An 18795-nucleotide genomic window follows, 5' to 3' on the forward strand; every position below is an offset into this window, starting at 1 on the left:
TCAGGAGATGACTCTCCCAGCAGTGCTTTGATGGAAAGGCTTTCCTGTCACAATCCTGCCTCCCTTGTGCTGTTGTGTCCCCACTCATGGATGGGGATAATGAGGGATTCTGCAGTGTTGTGACCTCTGGAAGCTGGTTATTGCCTGGCAGGGAGAGCCCGAGGCCGTGGCTCCCAGGCCACGGGTCAGCCTCTCCCTCCCCTCCGTCAGGCTGTTAAGGGAGATGCTTTATCACGTCATGATACAGCCCGGTTTCCGGCCATGCTGGTGACTCATTCCGTGTCCATGGTTCATTCCTTTCTGACCCTTAATTTCCCCATCAGTAAAACAGAACAACAACATTACCGCAGCCCTGCACCAGCTGAGCTCGTCCTTTGGTTGCTTAATGGCTTCAGGTGCCCCACAGGTGCTGCACATTAGGGCAATCAGGGGTTTGTTGCCCACCACCTGCCCTCTGCTGTTCCCCACAGTTCACTTCGGTGGTGGAAGAGGATATGCTTCTGCTCCTTTTACTATGGGAAGACTCCAGTGGATACCACAGGCAGGGAGGAAGGAGGACTCGGATGCAATTTGGATTAGCTAAACATTAAGCTATGTCCAGGTGGAAATGAGCACCTGCAGCCTGGAGCAGCATTCCTGAGGTCACAGGATGTGTGAGTACGTGTGCGAGGTCCCTGGCACTGCCACGGGAGGGGATGTGGTGCGCAGGCCTGGAGCCAGCCCTGAGCCATCGATTCTGCTTTGCCTGGAAAGAGTGTTCTAAAAATTGCCATAGTCTTTCCTAGCTAAAGTAGGTGAAATATTTATAAACCCAGCCTCTGGAGGAGACCTTTTGCGTAAGCATCAACTGCTCCGGCTCTCAAACAGGAGCCTCCATCCCCCCCCCGAGCCATCTTGTGCTTCTCGGCCACAGAAGGGGCAACTTTAATTGCGTTTGTCTGGAACGCCTGAACCTAGTTACGGGTACGGGAGACCGCAGAGACGGTCACAGCGGCAGGAGAAAAGGGATTTGGGGGCTTCCTTCCTTGGCTGTGCTCGGCTGCGGCCGGAGCGTGGTGTCAGTGCGGACGGGGCGGGGGCGGCTTTTGGGTGCAGAAACCCCCACTGAGGGTCCTGGGAGTACCGGGGGTGCGGGGAGTCGGGATGCCTCCGGTCCCCGGCGGGATGCGCTGGAATGGGGATGCTCCGGGGCCGAATGGGGGCTCCGTGGGGTGGAGGGGAGCTCGGGGGCGCTCCGCCCCGGCCCCGGGAGGCGGCGGCGGTCCCCGGTCCCGGAGGCGGAGCCAGCGCCCGGCGCGGCTCCGCGGGCTCCGGAGCCACATCCTGCGAGGGAGGAGCGGGGCCGGGAGCGGAGCCGGGCGGCGCGGGAGCCGCATCGCCGTGGCCGCCCCGCGCCGCCGCCGCCCAGGATGTGGTGGGACGAGCGGGTGTCGGCGCGGTTCCGGAGGAACCTGCAGCCCACCCTCACCTACTGGAGCGTCTTCTTCAGCTTCGGGCTCTGCATCGCGTTCCTGGGGCCCACGCTGCTGGACCTGCGCTGCCAGACACAGAGCTCCCTCTCCCAGATCACTTGGGTCTTCTTCTCCCAGCAGTTCTGCCTCCTGCTCGGCAGCTGCCTCGGAGGGGTCTTCAAGAGGACGTAAGGCGCCTCCCGCAGACCCCCCCTTCCCCTTCCCGAGGCTTCGCCTCCCCCCCCCCCGCATCCCTCCGTTGGGTTGGCGTGGCTGAGCCGGGATGCTGCGGTCCGCGTGGAAAACCCGAGTGGAGCGGCCGGGGAGGGAGAACTGCCCATGGGATGCGGGGCTGGAGCCGCGCTCCCCGCTCCCGCACGGTCCCGCACCCCGCAGAGAAGCCGCCGGGTCCCCCGGAGCTCCGCATGGGGAGAGCCTCGGTGAAGTTCCAGCCAGAACTTCCCGGAGGGGATTTGCCTTAAACCGGTTTTCGATCACGGCAGCGTCACTGGGAGCCTGTTTTGAGCCCCTCGGTGTCGGGATCGGGGCACTGCTGCGCTCCCTGGCACCAAACACGAGGCAAGACGCGAGTGGCCCTCGTGGTCCCGCTGCTGGGATCCAGCCGCGCACTCCGTGGGCCAGCGCGAACGCGGGCAGGGATTTGTTCAGGATGTGTCTTAAGTCCCGCACAAAGGCTCAGCCCTGACGATGGCCAAACAGGCGTTTGATTTGCGGCTTGCTGACGACTGAGCTTCAGCTGCTTATTTACCTTGTCACTAGTTCTTCAGGCAGTGATGTAACGTGTGAGCTCGGGGTGGCTCTGCTGTACGCGTCGTGTGTGTGTTTAACAGCGAGAATATGGGGGGATTTTGCATGAAGCCGTCGCTGTAAAATGCTGTTTAAAGGTGTTGTGTTCAGCTCTTGTGGATCGTGGCTGATGAAGATGGCTTTAGAGCACCTGTTAAACTGCCCTCCTGGTCCATTGGTCCCCAGTCTGGACAGAGCCCCGGGGGCTCATGGAGCACCTCCTGGTCGGGTGAGGTGGCTGCATGCGAATGGGGACAGCACACGGGAGCCTTGCCCTGGGTCTGACACGGATCTGAGGCTGCTGGGTCAGCGGCAGCGCCTCTGCCAGCCCCCGCTCTGCTTCACGTGTGGTGGAAGGAGCAAATGCAGGATTGTTTCCTGCTCTCTGCTTCCTCCTCGGTGCTCTCGCCCTCGCCCAGCCGGTTCCGTGCACCCCAATGGGGCTTCGTGCTCAGAGACTCCCAAACTTTGAGCTCTGGGGTGAAGAGCGTGTGCTGCTTGTACCGGGGTGCGTTTGTGGTCCCAGCCTCCAGGGCAAGGGGCTTTGGCAAAGCGGCTGCGAGCGTCCCCGCAGAGCAGCAGCCAGGCAGGAGGGCATGGTTTGGGGCACCATGGGGGCTCACTCAGAGCGGTGTGATGTACGGTGTGTGGGTTTGGGTGAGGATAGGGACTGGTCAGACTCCGAGCATCCCCTCTCCGGGGATGGACCCATCGAGCTGTCCTGCTGTGGATTTCTACTTCTGGGTCATGCTGCAGGCTTATAAATCAAAGCCTGCCAGGCAGGGAGGAGTGCTGGACAGGCTGTGTTTTCCAGTTAAGAGATGGATAGCTGCTGGTAGAGGATCCCAATGCATTGCCTGCCTGCAGGCTGGCCGAGCCAAGGTCTGGCTGCAAGCTGTGCTTGATTTCTGATGCCTGAGGAACGTAGGCTTTGCTGCCTGCTTGTGATTAAAGGCTGTGCTGGTCTGAGCTGGCTGCTCTGAGTGATGGACTCCACGCTGTGGCAGTGGATTCTGCAGCAAAAATGGGTGCTGGGACCTAAATAATGGCTTGGTTCCTCTCAGCAGAGAAGCTGCTGAAGGCTGGGTTGTAGCCTCTGTGCTCTCAGCCCCGCTGGAGTCCTGGAGCACTGGGAGGACAGAGCATAATGATGGCATCCTTCCCTTCCGTAACTGGGCACGAGCTCCGGCATTCCCTCTGTGCGGGATTCCAAGGAAGAGCAAAGTTTGCCATTGCCTTCCCCTGCGTGGTGTGGAAAAGGGATGGGTGCTTGTGCTGGAGCTGTGGGAAGCTCAGCTCCCCATGGAGCTGCAGGACCCGTTGAAGCTCAGGTACCCACCAGGCTGCTTCTCTGTTGGGGTTTGCAGGGTGGTAATGACGGGCTCTGCTTCGGAGCAGCACAGCTTTACAGAGGGTGCTCGCATGGTCCGTGCTGGGAGCTGCTGGGATGGGACCCTTTTGCCCCTCTTCCTTCCATCGTTACCCGGGCACACGTTGCAGGGCATGGCCCTGCCCTGCTCCCTCCCTGCCCTTCAGAATCCCATCCTCTGAAGGTTCCTGCTCGAGCACGTGGCTGGTGCATGCAGGACACTGCTCACTGCAAGTGACAGCCGAGCCTTTTGTATCCGAGAGCAGAGGGCACAGTGACTTGAGCACCAGCTCCTCTGGGGAGGCAGCGCTCCCTGAGCCCGGCCAGTGCTTCCTGCTGGGGACCTGGATGCAGATGTGGGATAATCCATGCAGCTGCCTTCATCCCTGTCCTCCCTCCGTCCCCTCGGGGCTCTGGGGTTTTAATGATCAGCTTTGCAAGTCTGAATTAGCCTGATTAGCATTCTTCCTCTTGATGTGAGTGACTTAGAAAACGCTCCCTGGGGTGGGGGAAAAGCATCCTTGAAGTCAAAGAGTTCCTGCTGCAACAGGAACACCGAGGAGGGGGGGTTCTATGCTCCGTGTGGGAAGGAGAGGGGAGGCTTTGCTGACTGTAGGACAGCATTAACCATCCTAATCCTATAGAGATCAGCCTAGAACTTTTGCAGGGAGCTACAGAGCTTCCCTCGAGCCTTATGACGGAGCCAGGATGTGCCCTGGGTGATCCCAAAGCAGAGTCCATGACGTTCCAAGTTTCATATCAACAAGGGCTCAGCCCCGCATTGAAAGTCACGGGGTACCTCACTGGAGGATGCTCTCAAAGAGGTTTGTTCCTAAAGAAACCTCTCAGCTGGTTGCTGGGTGCTGAGCAGTGTCCTGCGACTGCGTCTTGGGGCTCTAGCGTGGAGGGCAGTGGTTCCTTGGTCCCATTAATGCCAGAGGCAGGGAGGGGGCAGCGGGGTTGTGGGATCTTATTGGTGTCCTATGATTGGAGCAGGGATTTTTGCTCATCGGGGAGGAGTGAGGTGATGTTTTTAATGCTTTTTAAGGACATAACATGCAATTAATGTTTAACCCTGGCGATGGATGCGCTCCCTTAGCCGTGCACAAACGGTGCTGGGGTTGCTTTGCTGGGGCTGCAGAAGAGAAGAGGGGTTGCTGGGATGCCCTGGGGGGTGTTTCCCTGTCACTCCCAGCCTTGGATTCCCCCATTGCTTGTGCCTCTGCCCCTCTCCCCACTGCTGTACCCCAGTGGGTGCTCGACGCTGCTCCAGGCTCAGCGCTGCTTCTCTCCCATTTGCTGGCTGGTTTTCCTGCCGTGACTGTGCACATCTCGCTTCGCTCCCTCCCTCATCCCTCCCCCAGGAATCCCACGCTGGCTCCCGTTTTGCTGTCAGAGGGAGATGAGGCCTTGCAGCTGTACAAAGCATTGGCTTCTCCAGCGTGGACTGGGAGACGCGAGCACCCAGCGGGGCTCTGGTGCTGCCGGGGCAGGAGGAGCAGGAGACCTGCCCTTGGCCTGGTTTGCTCTCCGGTGCTGTTGTGAGCAACGAGCAGGATGTGGACGGATAAATCCCCCCGGGGCTGCAGATGAGCAAGGGCTGTGCATGAGCACAGGGATGTGCCAAGGCTGTCCAGGGCAGGAGGGCTGGCACCAGCCACCGAGGCACTGCTGCACCTCCAGCCGGTGCCTCCATGGAGCCTTCTCCCTCTTTGGGCAGAGCAAGGAGATGTGGGTGTCAGCAGAGAGATGAGGGTGCTTTGCTCATGGGTTACGTGCCCGTGCTGGGGACAGGCAGCTGTGTCCCACATCCCCAGCTCATTACGGCAATGGGCATCTCCCAGGGTCTGGGAGCCGGGGCTGGGGTTGTGCCCGTGCTGCTGCTTCTCTGCTGACTTTAGTCCCATCTTTCTGGTTGTTTCAGTGCTCGCTGTCTGGTCCCTGTTTCCTTCCTTCCTTCCTGCCTTTGCACTTGGCAGCTCTGGAGCAGCGCGGTGCCAGCCCCGGCGCCTGCTCCATGGCTCGGCTCGCACCGAGAGCAGGCGCGGGCAGGGCTGGGCTGCTGCCAGCCTCGGGGGGCCGGGTACCAGCGTTACCTCTGCCCCACGCAGCCCCGAGGCCTCTCCGATGGGTGGGAAGCCGCTGCCTGCACCGGGAATGGCAGCGGTGCTGCGGGAGAGGGTGATGCTGCCAGCACAGAGATGGCACAGGGCATGGGGAGGGAACCTCAGTGGTTCCCTGTGGGGCAGGATGGCACCTGAGGGCAGGTTTGGGGTGACAGCGATGTGGGTGCTCTGCCAGGAGCTGCGATTGCCCAGCACTCTCATGCCTGCTCATGCGGTACAGACCAATGTCCCTGTCCCATTCCCAGATCCGCCCGGGTACCAAGGGGAGGTTGTGGGTGTTATTCTGCCTTGAACTGTGCAGAACAGGGGTTTGAAGGGTGCAAAATGTGTCTCTTTGAGGTGTCACCATCCACAGGAGGTGGCTGTGGCTGCGATGTGGAGACACGGCGGTGCAGGGTGTGTAGCATCTCCCTTGCACGCGCTGGAGCTGCGTTATCGGAGCTACAGCCTCTGGGCACATCTGCTAGTGCCTCCCCTGACCTGGGGCTGTGGGGTGGGTGCTGCTCTCATGTGCTAATCCCGTCCTGTCTTTCCTCTTTCCCTGTTTCAGGCTGTCTCAGTCCTTGTTTGCACTCTTTGCCTCGTCACTGGCAATCTCCTTGGTCTTTGCCATCATCCCCCTGTGCCACAATGTGGTGGTCCTGGCTGTGGTCATGGCTGTGGCAGGGCTGGCCATGGGCTGCATCGACACCATCTCCAACATGCAGCTGGTGAAGATCTACCAGAAGGACTCTGCCATCTTCCTGCAGGTGAGCAGGGAGCCCTCATCCCCCCCGGCTGAGGAAGAGGAGCTGTCCCCTCCTGCTTTACCTCCATGTCCCGTCTCTCGCAGGCCCTTCACTTCTTCGTGGGCTTTGGGGCGCTGCTGAGCCCGCTCATTGCTGACCCCTTCCTCTCGGACACCAACTGCATCCTCTCGAACTCCACGGCCAACGCCTCCAGCAACCTCCCTCACATCCGCAAGTCCCTGGTCCCGCATCACCCAGGGAACCTGTCCCATTACGACCTGCCCATGAAGGGCATGGTGGTCACGCGCGTCTCCTACGCCTTCTGGATCATGGCCCTCATCAATGTAAGTGCCCGAGCTGGTGCTGGTGACATCCCCGGTTCTTGGCTTTGGAGGTTGCTGTGGTGTTTTGGGGGGTGTTGGTTGTGCATTAGGTTCGTCCCAATGGGAGGTGGAGGTGAGGATGAGGGACACGCTAATGGTGAGGATGGTTGTGCTGGGAGCAGGTCGTACCTGCAGCATCCCCCGGGCAGCAGGTACACCACAAAGAGCCGCAGCTCTTGCTCCGTGGTCAGCATGGAGAGCTCTATGGGGCTGACCCAGTGGGAGGTGATTTGCACTGATATTTGTAGCAAAGTGATGAACTGAGTTATGGGGCCGAAAGCTCAGCTGAGGCATCTCTGCCTGTTTGCTGGTGCCCTGGTGGTTTGCGGCAGATGCAGAAGCCCTGTGGCCCTTCCTTTGTGAGCGAGGTGGGTTTTGTCCTCTTCCTTTGTCCCAGAGCTGCTCTTCTGCTGTTGCCCTGTTCCCTACCCCCAGTTAGCACCCAGATCCCAGTGTGGTTCAGTAGGGCTGGTCCCTTGCTGGGCTGTGTCTGTCCCACTGAGGCTGAGCTGCTGCTGTCACTTCCCCGGTGGCAGGAGCCCCTTGTGTGTCATTGTCCGCGTGGACCTGGAGCGATGACACCAGATGGGGTTGTTGCAGCGGTGCTGTTGGTGCCAGGACGATGCTGAGGGCAGCGCTGCTGATGGGGTCCCCCCAGTGAGCCCAGCCCTTGCTGTGAGGTGCCCTATAATGAGCCAGGCAGGTGCTGGAATGGGTCCCTTTGCACAGTGCCAAAAGGAGCAGTCCCTGCCCAGGAGGAGGAGGCTGCTTTAATCACCTCAGCCTCCGAGCGTGCCAGGGGAGAGGTGCTCCTAATTACACCGGAGCCTTCCCTACCCTGCCAGTCAGCCCTGAGCAAGCTGACCGGGTTTAAAGCACCGTTTAACAGCTGCTTGATGGGGTTGCCAGACCCCCGCTCTGCCCCTAGCAGTGTCCCAGGGGCGTTTTGGGAGCATGGATGGGCAGTGCTGGAGTCACCATCCCTGGAGGGTTCACAGCCCTGCAGACGGGTTAGCGGTGGCCTTGCTGGGAGGCCGATGGCTGTTGGGATGAGGGTTGGGAAACGAGCACAAGAGGAGCGTGGAGTCGGATGTACGCAGCCCCTGAGCGTGTCCCCTTGACAAAGCCTTGCTGAGGGAGGATCCCTTGTTTGAGCTGAACAACCCAACCCACGGCCTGGAGGTGCTGGGAGCTCAGCTCAGGGCTGCTGCCCCTTCCTTAGGCTGTAAACGTCAGAGAAAGAGGGGGCTGATTTACACCCGCGGGGAAGGGGATGGCAGGAGGGAGCTGCAGAAACGGGAACCAGGAGCAGCAGCTCGGTTATGGGGCGGTCAGAGCCCCCGTTCCAGCCCGGTTTCCCCAGGGCTCTGTGTATTCTGACAAGACACCAGCTGAAGTGATTCATTTCCGTGTCTTGCTTTGTTTAAAGTGGAAACGTCTCAGTTTGGCATCGCTGCAGCGGGTAAAGCTGCCGGAAGGGTTGTTTTGATGTGATGGAGGCAAAACCGTTTTGCTTTAGTGCGATGAAGTGATTGAGCATTATCGAAAGGAAGCGCTGGGATTTCTCCCGGCCAAAACCTTTCATTCTGAAGAGCAAATTTTGGCGTTTTCATCCAGATTTGGAATAAACCCACAGTTTTACAATCCCGTTTTCCCACAGAACGGAAATTTCATCATCCAGCCCGTTCCAAGGGGCTGGAAATGAGGAAAATGTTCCTCCGAGAGAGGCGTGTTTGTCCGGAAGGTGGTTTCCCAGGGGAAGTGTGGGATACTCCATTGTGCTTAGGTTGCTTAAAAGTAGCCTGGACACAATAGCAAGGGAACAGCCCCGTGCTGCTGGGGGGAGAGGCCGAAATAGAAAGGGGAGGGAAGGAGCCGGGGTGATGCCCAGGCTGCGCTGCGTGAGGCAGCAACTGCTTGAGCTTGTGCTAAAGGGATAATGCTGGGATGCCCCTCGTCCCCCTTGGGAAAAGAAAATCCTTCTGCTGAAAATGGTGAAGCAGAGAGAGCCCAAAGCAAAGGGTTCTTGTAGCAAACCCTCTGCGTGCCCAAAGCGATGGTCAGAGGTCACAGAACCCCAGCCTGGTTTGGGCTGGAAGGGACCTTAAAGCTCCTCCAGCTCCAACCCCTGCCACGGGCAGGGACCCCTTCCACTGGAGCAGCTTGCTCCAAGCCCCTGTGTCCAACCTGGCCTTGAGCACTGCCAGGGATGGGGCAGCCACAGCTTCTCTGGGCACCCTGTGCCAGCGCCTCAGCACCCTCACAGGGAAGAGCTTCTGCCTAAGAGCTCAGCTCAGTCTCCCCTCGGGCAGGTTCAAGCCATTCCCCTTGGCCTGTCCCTACAGGCCCTTGTCCCAAGCCCCTCCCCAGGTTTCCTGCAGCCCCTTTAGGCACTGGAGCTGCTTTAAGGTCTCCCTTTAAGGAGCCTTCTCCTCTCCAGTCTGCCCCAGCCCCACTCTTTGCCTCGTGCCAGGCAGCCAAGAAACGTGGTGCTGCCAGCCTGGAGCTGGTGCGGTTGGATAAAGCAGAAGGGACTTGGTGCCATTGCTTTAGAGATGAGGATGTGGGGAGCAAGGGTAAGCCTGTCCTTTGAGTGGGAATTGCAGGGCTCTGGAGCTGGGGCCCTTTTCTGAGTGCTCCTTAAGGCTGGAAGGGCTCAGGGATGTTATCATGGCCCAGGCCCTCTGCATGGGGATATTTTTTGCCAGATCTGCAGTTTGGAAGAATAAAACCAGGTCCTGCCCTCCGGAAGGATTGGAACTATCAAGCAAATGCCTTTCTCTTCCATGGGACCGAACTCACTGTTCCTATTCCCATTGTTCCCAGAACAATGAAGTCCTCAAAAATTAATTCAGGCAAGAGGGGCGGGATGGGGGGGGGGGTGGAATTCTCCATACATTTAAATCGTGCCCCGAGCCAACAAAAAGCAGGAAATCTGGAGCTGGGGCTCCCACTTGCTCACAGACATGGAGAAAACAAGCGCTGGGCGGCCGGAGGGCGAGCTGTCCCTTAGGATTTCCTGGCTTTCTCCCACGCTTTGCTGCAGGATAAACTCGGCTGTGATGGGAAGGGATGACAACGAGCTCCAGTGGCTTCCCTCTGCTTTTCCTCCCCCCAGAATAGGGAAGTTCCCTCGCCTTGAAGGCACCACTGAGCTGTGGGTGCGCTCAGGGCGCAGGGGGTGATGCTGCGGTGCCGCTGTGATGGCTCCAGCCCCGAGGCCAGTCCCCGGTCCCTGGGTACCAAGAGGCTGTTTGAAGCTGCGGGGCTGCTGGCGTTGGCCAGGGAACCGCGAGCTCATCTCTTAGGAGGTGCTGAGCAACCCCTGCTAATGGCTGGAGATGGGCAGAGTGGGTCCTGGAGCTGCAGCTTGCTCCCTCACACAGGGTTTCAGGCGCAGGTCTCCTGCTCTCCATAAGCAAAAGCTACTTCATTGCTGTATTCTCGGGGCAGGTGCTCGGAAACCAGGACGCTTGGGTGTCGAAGGAGTGGTACGGTGCTTCGTGAGGGTTGTATTTAGGTGCCTTCTGTTGAGTGTCCCTGTTCCCAGGTGAGCTGTTCCCGTCCCACAGGACCCTCAGGAGATGCCCCAGTTGTGTTCCACAGCAGGAGCCTGCTCTCAGCTTGTCTTTATTTATCTTTTCCCTTTCCTACCAGCTCTCCTAACAAACCCCCGTCCCTCCTGCAGTAGCTCCTTACCCCACTGCTGCCCTCTCCATGCTCTTGGGGGTTAATCCAGGCACATGGAATGGTTTGGGTTGGAAGGGACCTTAAAGCTCCTCCAGCTCCAACCCCTGCCACGGGCAGGGACCCCTTCCACTGGAGCAGCTTGCTCCAAGCCCCTGTGTCCAACCTGGCCTTGAGCACTGCCAGGGATGGGGCAGCCACAGCTTCTCTGGGCACCCTGTGCCAGCGCCTCAGCACCCTCACAGGGAAGAGCTTGAGCTCATCTCAGCCTCCCCTCTTTTGTCTCCATATGGGAGCTGCTCCAGCCCCCGAGCATCTCTGTGGCCTCCTTGCTCCAGCAGCCCCATGTCCTTGTGCTGGGGCTACCAGAGCCGCGCATGAGCACGGAGTCGAAGGGCACCCATTGCGGGTGCTCAGTGCAGTCCCTACAATGCCGTTAGGGGGGAGCTGTGCGGTGCTGAGCTGCCCCTCTCCGTCTCCCCCCCCAGCTGCCCGTGCCCATCGCCGTGTTCTTCCTGCTGTACAAGGAGCGGATGGTGCCGTGCTTCAGCAGCAGCAGCCACCCGCTGCTCTCCGCCGACGAGCTGGCCATGGAGACGCGCCCGGCGGACAAGGACGAGCTCAGCACCACCGTGCAGCGGCCGCACGGAGCAGGAGGTGAGCGGGGGGGGCAGCCCTCGGGTTAGGTGGGACCATGACCCAGAGCTCGGTGTCCTGCTGCTGGGGCTCCGGCTGCTGCCCTCCAAGCTGGCCTCAGCCCTTGAGCACACGTGGAAGTTGGGCCCCTTTGTCTCCCGCTGGGTTTGGAGCTCAGCGTTGGGGGTGACCGTGGTGGTGCGGAACACGGGGATGGATAAATGAGAAAGGAACGGGGACGGTGCCTCTGCTCGGGGGGAGAGGTTAAACCCCAGCACTAGTCTGCTCTTGAACTTGTGGCCGCCCCTGCTGCGGGGGCAATAGCGTTGCTCTTTGCTGCCCAAGAGAAACCTCTCCGAGGAAACGCATGGTTTAGGGCTATCGGAAGCAATGGCTTTACATGCCATAGGGAATGCTTGCAGGTGGAGGCCGTTAGAGATGCGTTGAGGTGCTGCAGGGCAGGGTCACGGGTGTCCCTGACATGGTGGGTTCTCTGCTGTCTGGTAAGGTTGTGCTCATCTGATAGATTTTCCCTTAGCTGAGACACCGATGGTTCCTTTCCTCAACCCCGCTGCCCGTCTCCATAAACCCCATTGGAGCTTCACGTTCTTCAGATCTCGGTCTTCCTCTTAGAAGCAGTTGGGATGAATCCGTTGGGAAGCAGGAAGAGGCCGCATGGGGAACGCTGCCATCTTTGACAGACACATCTGTGCTGGCAAAACCCCTCCTTCCCCGTACGCGTAGCGAGGATTTCGTCTTTGCCATGCAGGAGCATCTCGCCTGCGCAGGACTCCTTAGCAGCAGCCCTTGGCACACCCCGGAGTGGGGCGATGCAAATGGGAGAGTCGGGAATTCCAGGGGTCCTGAGCCCCGGCTTTGGTCTGTTCCGAGGGGGTGCCTCGAGCTCTGCGTCCTCCCTCTCTTTCCCAGAGTTGGCTCGGTTGGGTGTGAAGAGCATTTAGCTGAGGAACGTGCCCCGCGTAGCGCTCCCAAAGGCAAGGGGCTCTGAGCACGAGAGCTGGGGCAGATGGGCTCGTTCCTATGCGCCGTGAGAGCAGTGTGGGGCTCCCAAATGGGAAGAGGAGCGCAAGCAGCTGCGGAAAGAGAAGTAGCAAATACCCCCCAGAGTGAGGACCCCAGCCTATGGCCCGTAACCGAGCCCATCTTCCTTGTGGTAGGGAAAGCCAGAGGCGGTGCCAGCGGAGGTCAGCAGCGCTCCGCTGTTGTTCATGGTCCTCTATGAGCGTGAGCACAAACCAAACCCCAGCGTGGGCTGGCGAGCACCCAGCGCAGGGGGATGTTCCAGCTAAGTTTGCTTTGCATTGTTTCTCACCAGGTCATGATGACTTATTTAGCTGCTGCCAAAGCAAAAACTTCAGAGGGGCTTCTTACACCTACTTCGCAGTCCACATCACTGGGGCTCTTGTTCTCTTCATGACTGATGGGATTGTGGTGAGTTCAGCTGATAGAGGGATCTTCTCTGAGCAAAGCTCTGTGGCTTTCTTCCTTCCCAACCACTTAGAACAGCCCACAAAGCTAATGACAGTCAGGCTGATAAGCGCCCTGCTTCTTGGGAGGGTTTTGTGGCTTCTCCTGTGTTCCGGGCTCTGTGTTGGTGCAGCCAGAGCGCTACCGACCCAACCGGTTCAGGGTTGTGATGGTGTCTGCTCGTACGCAGTGCAGGTCTCTTCTCAGGTCAGCCAAGAGGCAAGAACAGCTTCCTCTTAGTTCATGACAACCGTGGCTCTTTGTTCCATGGGTGTCCTGAGCCCTCCAAACCCGAGCTGAGAGCACGTGGGGATGGTGCGGGCTCGGCGGTGGCCTGGCTGGGTGCGCCGCGCGTTAGCACTCGTGTCCGGGTGAGCAGGATGCTGGCAAGGTGCTGCTCTTTGTCTTTCCACAGCTTCGGCTCATGGTAAAACACAGCTGGGTCTTACCAGGGCATTAAACAGGGTCTGGAAGAGGAGCGGGGTTACACGCAGTAGCTGCCAGACACAGGGACTCTGCAGGGCTTCCATCATCGAGGTGATCAAGTCCAGGTTCTTAATGTGGTGTGCTTGAGAGTGCACGGTTCCAAAAGGACGAGGCAGCCCCTAGAGACGAGAGCATCTCTACAGAGAAGAGCTGAGCATGCATTTTACCCAGTCATAGTGTGAGTCTTGCCCTTTAGGAGAGCTCAAGTCTTGTGTTCTGCTCCTGGTGGAAGCCTGTCTCCAGCTGCCAACCCTTGGGAACAAGGCTCGGTGCGGTTCGGTAGCGCATCCATAGGTGGGCTCTCCAGCACTGCCACAGCGTTGGGAATAACGGAGGGCAAAGCCTGGAAGTCCTCACAGCGCCGTGACTGCTCTTGTGTTCCCCTGCAGGGAGAGTACTCGGGCTTCATTTACAGCTACGCGGTGGAGGAGCCGCTCTCTGTAGTGCACAAAGTGGCCGGGTACCTGCCCAGCCTCTTCTGGGGCTTCATCACGCTGGGCAGGCTCATCTCCATCCCCGTGTCCTACCGGATGAAGCCAGCGACGATGGTCTTCATCAACGTGGTAAGGCTGGGTTTACTGTGGGTCTAATCCTGCTCGCCTCCAAGATGCTGCCTGGCTTTGGTGGTGATGGGCAGAGCTAGGGTAAAGCCTTCCTCTGCATGCTGGTGCCAGTGCATGAGGGAGCCAAGGCTTGCGTACCACTTGTTTGCATTGCTTTGCTGAGCAATCCTCGGTTAATCTAAGCATAGAAAACCCCTCGTGAAGTGCCTGCCAGGGTTATTGCACGTTCTCTTTGGCATCTACAGGGGGATTAATGCCCATGTCGGCTGTGGGAGAGGGAAGGCAGAGGTCAGTAAATCCTCTACTTGGACTGTTGCAGCTGGCAAAGAAGCCAGCGTGATGTGAAGCTGCTTAACTTAACCAAACGCATTCGCTTGGAAGGGGCAGGAATCCTTTCAGGATACGTGAGGAAGATGAATGTCAGGATGTGGCAGCCAACAGGGAGGGGATTGTGCCCATTCACGCTTCTTGCACCCAAAGAGGAGCCGAGTGAGAAGGCAGCGAATTTACAAGTTATTACAAGCACGAGTTCTTTTTGTAGCAGGCCTCACAGTTAATATTGCCCGGCCAAGAGCAGCCGAGGGGATGGTGACAGAACGGGAGCCGCTGCTCTCGTGGGGGTGCTCCGAACAGTTGGGCTGATGTCTTGTGCACACGGGAGGTGAGGCCCCTGCATGGGCACTTTGAGCTTGGACACCAGCAGATAGAGCCAAACGAACCGGGGCTGGGTTAAAACCGAGTGCAGCCCCACTGCAGCACACAGGCACTGCACAGGTGAGCAGGGGATGCCTGCCGCTGAGCGCATCACTTGTCCAACCTGCATCCTTGCCCCGTTAACAACCTGAGGACAGGAGTGGTGCTTTAGCTGCTGCTAATACGTGGGGAGAAGAGGGAGCAGCCTCCAGCCCTGCGGGGAAGCTGCCTCATGTCCCCTTAAAGCCAAGGGTGGTAGCACCATCATTTGCCTGCCACCGAGCCCCTTGTGCTGCTGCATACAGGGAGGTACAGATGAGCCTTGCAGCAAACCGCAGGGGGAATTCAGTGTCTCGAGAACCCAAATCTCTCTGTACACGCACGCACCCATTCTAAGGGCCCGACCAACCAAGAGCAAACGCGTTGGTGCTGCAGAGCTCCCTCTGGTGACTCTGCCGTGCTGGATGCTGCATCTCATCTCGGATGGCTTCGCTGGTCCAAGCCAGAGGCGAGGGCAATTGTTTAAGTGGAGCTGGTTCTTTGGCTTTGCTGCTGTGCCTGGTTTCTGAGTGAGTTCATTCCTCAGCCTCAAACAGACCTATCAGTGACTGAGATGTGGCTATTATGGAAGTAGCAGTATTGCTGGATTTAAAGCTGCGGAGAAAAAGTTAGTGTTTCAGCTAGAATCTGAAGTCTCTACCCAATGAAGCTGAGACTCAGGTACCACGTTACGGTCTAAAGCCCTGTTATGGAAAGTACCAAATTCTTTGCTGTAAAGGCTTTTATTTGTCAGGTTTCCCCAGTTTCTCAGGTTGTGATCCTTCTGTCAGCATTTATGTTCCTTTTCCAGACTATTTTCTACATTAAAATTGAGTCTAGGTCCTATTCTTGACACTCAGCATTTTCCACCCTCCTATTCACAGGTCGGAGTCCTGATAACCTTCCTCCTGCTCCTCATCTTCTCCTACAGCGTCGTCTTCTTGTTCGTGGGGACAGCATCTCTGGGGCTGTTCCTCAGCAGCACCTTCCCCAGCATGTTGGCCTACACCGAGGACATCCTGCAGTACAAAGGTGAGCAGGGACCAGGCACTGGCAGCAGGTCAAGCCCAGAGCCAGCACCTCCTTCCCTCCATCCTCAGGGATGCTGCCTCGGAAGCGTGGAGGAAAGCTCTGGTTCTGAGCAGTGTTTATTCAAGCTTTAAGGTCCCTTCCAACCCAAACCAGTCCGGGATTCTATGATTTGCATGGAGATACCCATGGAAGATGAGGCTGTCCCTGCAGGCTGCCCCAGCATCACTTGTGCTGTTTCTCTGCAGGCTGTGCCACAACCGTGCTGGTGACTGGAGCTGGAATTGGGGAGATGGTGCTGCAGTTACTGGTGGGATCGGTGAGTGTGGACAGGGCACAGCACAAACTGGCGGCAGCCTTTAAGCAGAAACCTGTGGGCAGCTGCTGGGGAAACCACTGCATTAGCTCGGGGCTATCAGCCGGTAACGCTGGCACCGACTGCTGACTGAGGTGTTTGAGTGCTGTGATGACATCTGCTCCCTCTCCCCCTTTTAATTGCAGATCATACATGAGCAGGGCAGCTACAGTTTCCTGGTCTGTGGGATGATCTTTGGAGGCTTGGCCTTTACCTTCTACGCCTTCCTCTTGTTTTTCCACAGGATGTACCCCAAGCCCTCAGCAGGTAAGGCAGCCCCAGCGCTCAGCGCTGCTTTAGGATGAGAGGAAGAGCGGCACACGCAGCACTCCAGAGCCAGGCTGCAGGGCCTCAGCAAAATGCAAGGAAATGGTTATTTTGCTGCTGCTTCCCGTCCCCTCTTCCTGCTTGGCCTTGCCCACAAAGCCTCGGCAGCCACAGCTCGGGGCTTGCTTGCTTTGCTGGGGGAGAAGCGAGGGATAAAGTAGGACTCGCGCAGGACCCGTAACTCCCATGGGCTGGCTGTGCGAGCACTGTGCTGCTGCTGGACGGTAGCACAGACTGCACAAGCCTTCCCTGTGCTGTTCCCTGGCAGGAGGCAGGGAATGAGCGGGTCTGCCATCCAAAGAGAAAAGCCTCACTGATAAGGAATTCTCTTACCTGTCACCTCAACGTGCGTGCGCTGCGTGTGCTCCCTTTGTAAAAGGTGCTTTGTGTGACAGGCAAACACTTGTCCAGGTTACTGGAAACGGAGGCCTGTCTTAATGGAATGGTTTAGGGTGGAAGGGATCTCAAAGCTCCTCCAGCTCCAACCCCTGCCACGGGCAGGGACCCCTTCCACTGGAGCAGCTTGCTCCAAGCCCCTGTGTCCAACCTGGCCTTGAGCACTGCCAGGGATGGGGCAGCCACAGCTCCTCTGGCCTTTGCTGCTCTTGTGATGCAGACCTGATGTCAATGTTGCAGACATGGACGATGCCTCCCCTGACAAACCAGCAGTGAGAGACGACACTGGACAGTACCAGCGCTAAAGCAGCAGCCAAGCCCTAGGCAAGCAATAAACCACACACAAGGAAGCATTGCTCTTACGGATGATTTCACATTTAATGACTGAATCATGCAAGTCTTCTGCAATCAAAAGCACATGAGATTGGGTAAGTCAGAGTCAAGACAACATCCTAAAACACTGCGTCAAGCTAAGCACAAGCTGCCCCTGTCACACAAACCAAAAGGACCGCCAGCATCAGCGTGAGCCTGCGTCTGATGGCCATGTATGGAGGGGTGATGGGAGCAGCTCCTCCTGCCAACGAACCTTCTCTCTTACCAGTTCAGGATGAAGGGGACGAAGGAAAAGGTTCTCTCTGTCCCATAGGTAAGACTGAGCATCTTCTGGCTTAGACATTGAACAGAAGATGTTTCTTTTGGCCTGTAACATACAGAAGGCCCACCACTTTATAGCACAATATTGGACTGGATTCCTTTTTGTGTAACACTGACTCGAGTACGTGTCACCTCCATGTACACTGCCAAAGGGGAAAACCTACAGCATCGGTAGAGCCAACCCACCAAGTGCACAGCGGTAGCAGGGCCTATCTATATTTGCACAGTTGATTCTTCTCTCTCATGCACTATCATCATCAGATGTTCACTAAGACAGTGTCTTATGCAGCATGCTAGGGCCTCTTGATTATTAAAATCATTAGCTTTCACTTTGGTTTTGAGTCAAGACTGACTTGTGGTTTGTTTTGCTTTCAGTCACTAGTTTAGCTGCTACGGTCGCAGTGTCTTTTAGGGTGGTTTTATTTCTAGCTTCCAGTTGAAGCTCAACCAGAGGTATTTGGGAGCCAGCCTCCAGCTGCTTAATCTGTGCAATACTTATTATCCAGGTGCCTTCTTTAAGGTACTCTCATAGCCCACGCATGACCTATTACAAGCGATGAAGAAAGGACTGGCTTCAGAAGAGTGTAAAGCCCCATCCATCTATTTCTTCAGTGAGTGATTGGACATGTACTTTTTGCTTTAACTGCTGTATGTGGGTGTACATATGTACGTGTGTATATAAAGCAGTGTTTAATTAAAGGTGATTGATTGCTAGATTCTCAGCATGATTGGACTTGGATAATTCAGCTCTTTCTGGCCAAGACTATCAGCTGCTACCTCAATCTAACAGCTCTTTAACTTACATTTGGTTCAGTGGTTCTGGTTTTCCAAGCAGATCTTACCTTCCATAAGCTGCCTTTCCAAGCTCCCACGGGTGGTTCTACAGAGAATAGACTCCTTGGATTGCCTTTGTTAGACTTAAAGCTGAGTGAGCATCAGGCCATTGCTGGAAGGAGGGAGATGCGGTGAATCCTGGACTAAACTCCTCGGTTGTTTTCAGGTACCCTGCAGCCTCACAGCCCGGGTGCTGTAATTCTGCTCTGGCACCAGAGGATGCCACTGTTACTCTCCTTGAGCTACCCAGGATGAAAAAGCAAAGCCCTTGTGCAGCAACCCCCCCCAATCTGTCATTAATAGAGGAGCCCCTCCCACCATGACAGCATTCTCTCCATCCCCGTACAGAGGAAGCGAGCATGAAACAATACAATGAGGGAGCTGATTTGGAAAGGAGCCTGCCCCATTCCATGTATATCACACCAGGGACCGTCAGCTATTCAAAACCACCTCGTGACGTCCGTGCTGCTTGGTAATACACAGCTAAATGTCAGGGTAACAATTCTTTATGGTAGGGGTGTATCTGACAGCTCAAATCCCCACCCTGAGAATGGAGCTACTCCCCAAAGGAAACGCTCACCCAACAGGACCTGACGTGGCGCAGAGGGGGTGCAAGGGCAGCTCCGGCTCCAGGCAGGTGGGACACGGGCCAGCCCGTGCTGCGGCGAAGGGACAGGTTAGCTCGAGGCCTCGCAGCTCCCTCAGCATCACGGAGCCAGCAGCGCTGCAGCTGGGACTCTCCGT

General features: G+C 57.4%; 1 protein-coding gene across 3 annotated transcripts; it reads left to right on the forward strand.

Annotated features, from left to right (window-relative positions):
* Nucleotides 1-536: 536 nt before the first annotated feature.
* MFSD4A (major facilitator superfamily domain containing 4A) lies at nt 537-17939 on the forward strand. 3 transcript variants are annotated; one of them, XM_065698773.1, is made up of 10 exons: nt 537-657; nt 6304-6502; nt 6586-6825; nt 11040-11208; nt 12524-12639; nt 13551-13724; nt 15341-15488; nt 15734-15804; nt 15987-16107; nt 16804-17939. In XM_065698773.1, exons 1-10 carry the CDS (start codon nt 650-652, stop codon nt 16866-16868), a joined length of 1311 nt encoding a protein of 436 aa, XP_065554845.1. In that variant the 5' UTR covers nt 537-649; the 3' UTR covers nt 16869-17939. The 3 variants fall into 3 exon arrangements, with proteins under 3 accessions (XP_065554845.1, XP_065554846.1, XP_065554844.1); XM_065698772.1 differs by lacking the exon at nt 537-657 and adding an exon at nt 1335-1639; XM_065698774.1 differs by lacking the exons at nt 537-657; nt 12524-12639; nt 16804-17939 and adding an exon at nt 1333-1639 and having other exon boundaries at nt 15987-16079.
* Nucleotides 17940-18795: the final 856 nt, after the last annotated feature.

The sequence above is a fragment of the Lathamus discolor genome, chromosome 19 (assembly GCF_037157495.1).
Source record: "Lathamus discolor isolate bLatDis1 chromosome 19, bLatDis1.hap1, whole genome shotgun sequence".
Classification (NCBI taxonomy): Eukaryota; Metazoa; Chordata; class Aves; order Psittaciformes; family Psittacidae; genus Lathamus; species Lathamus discolor.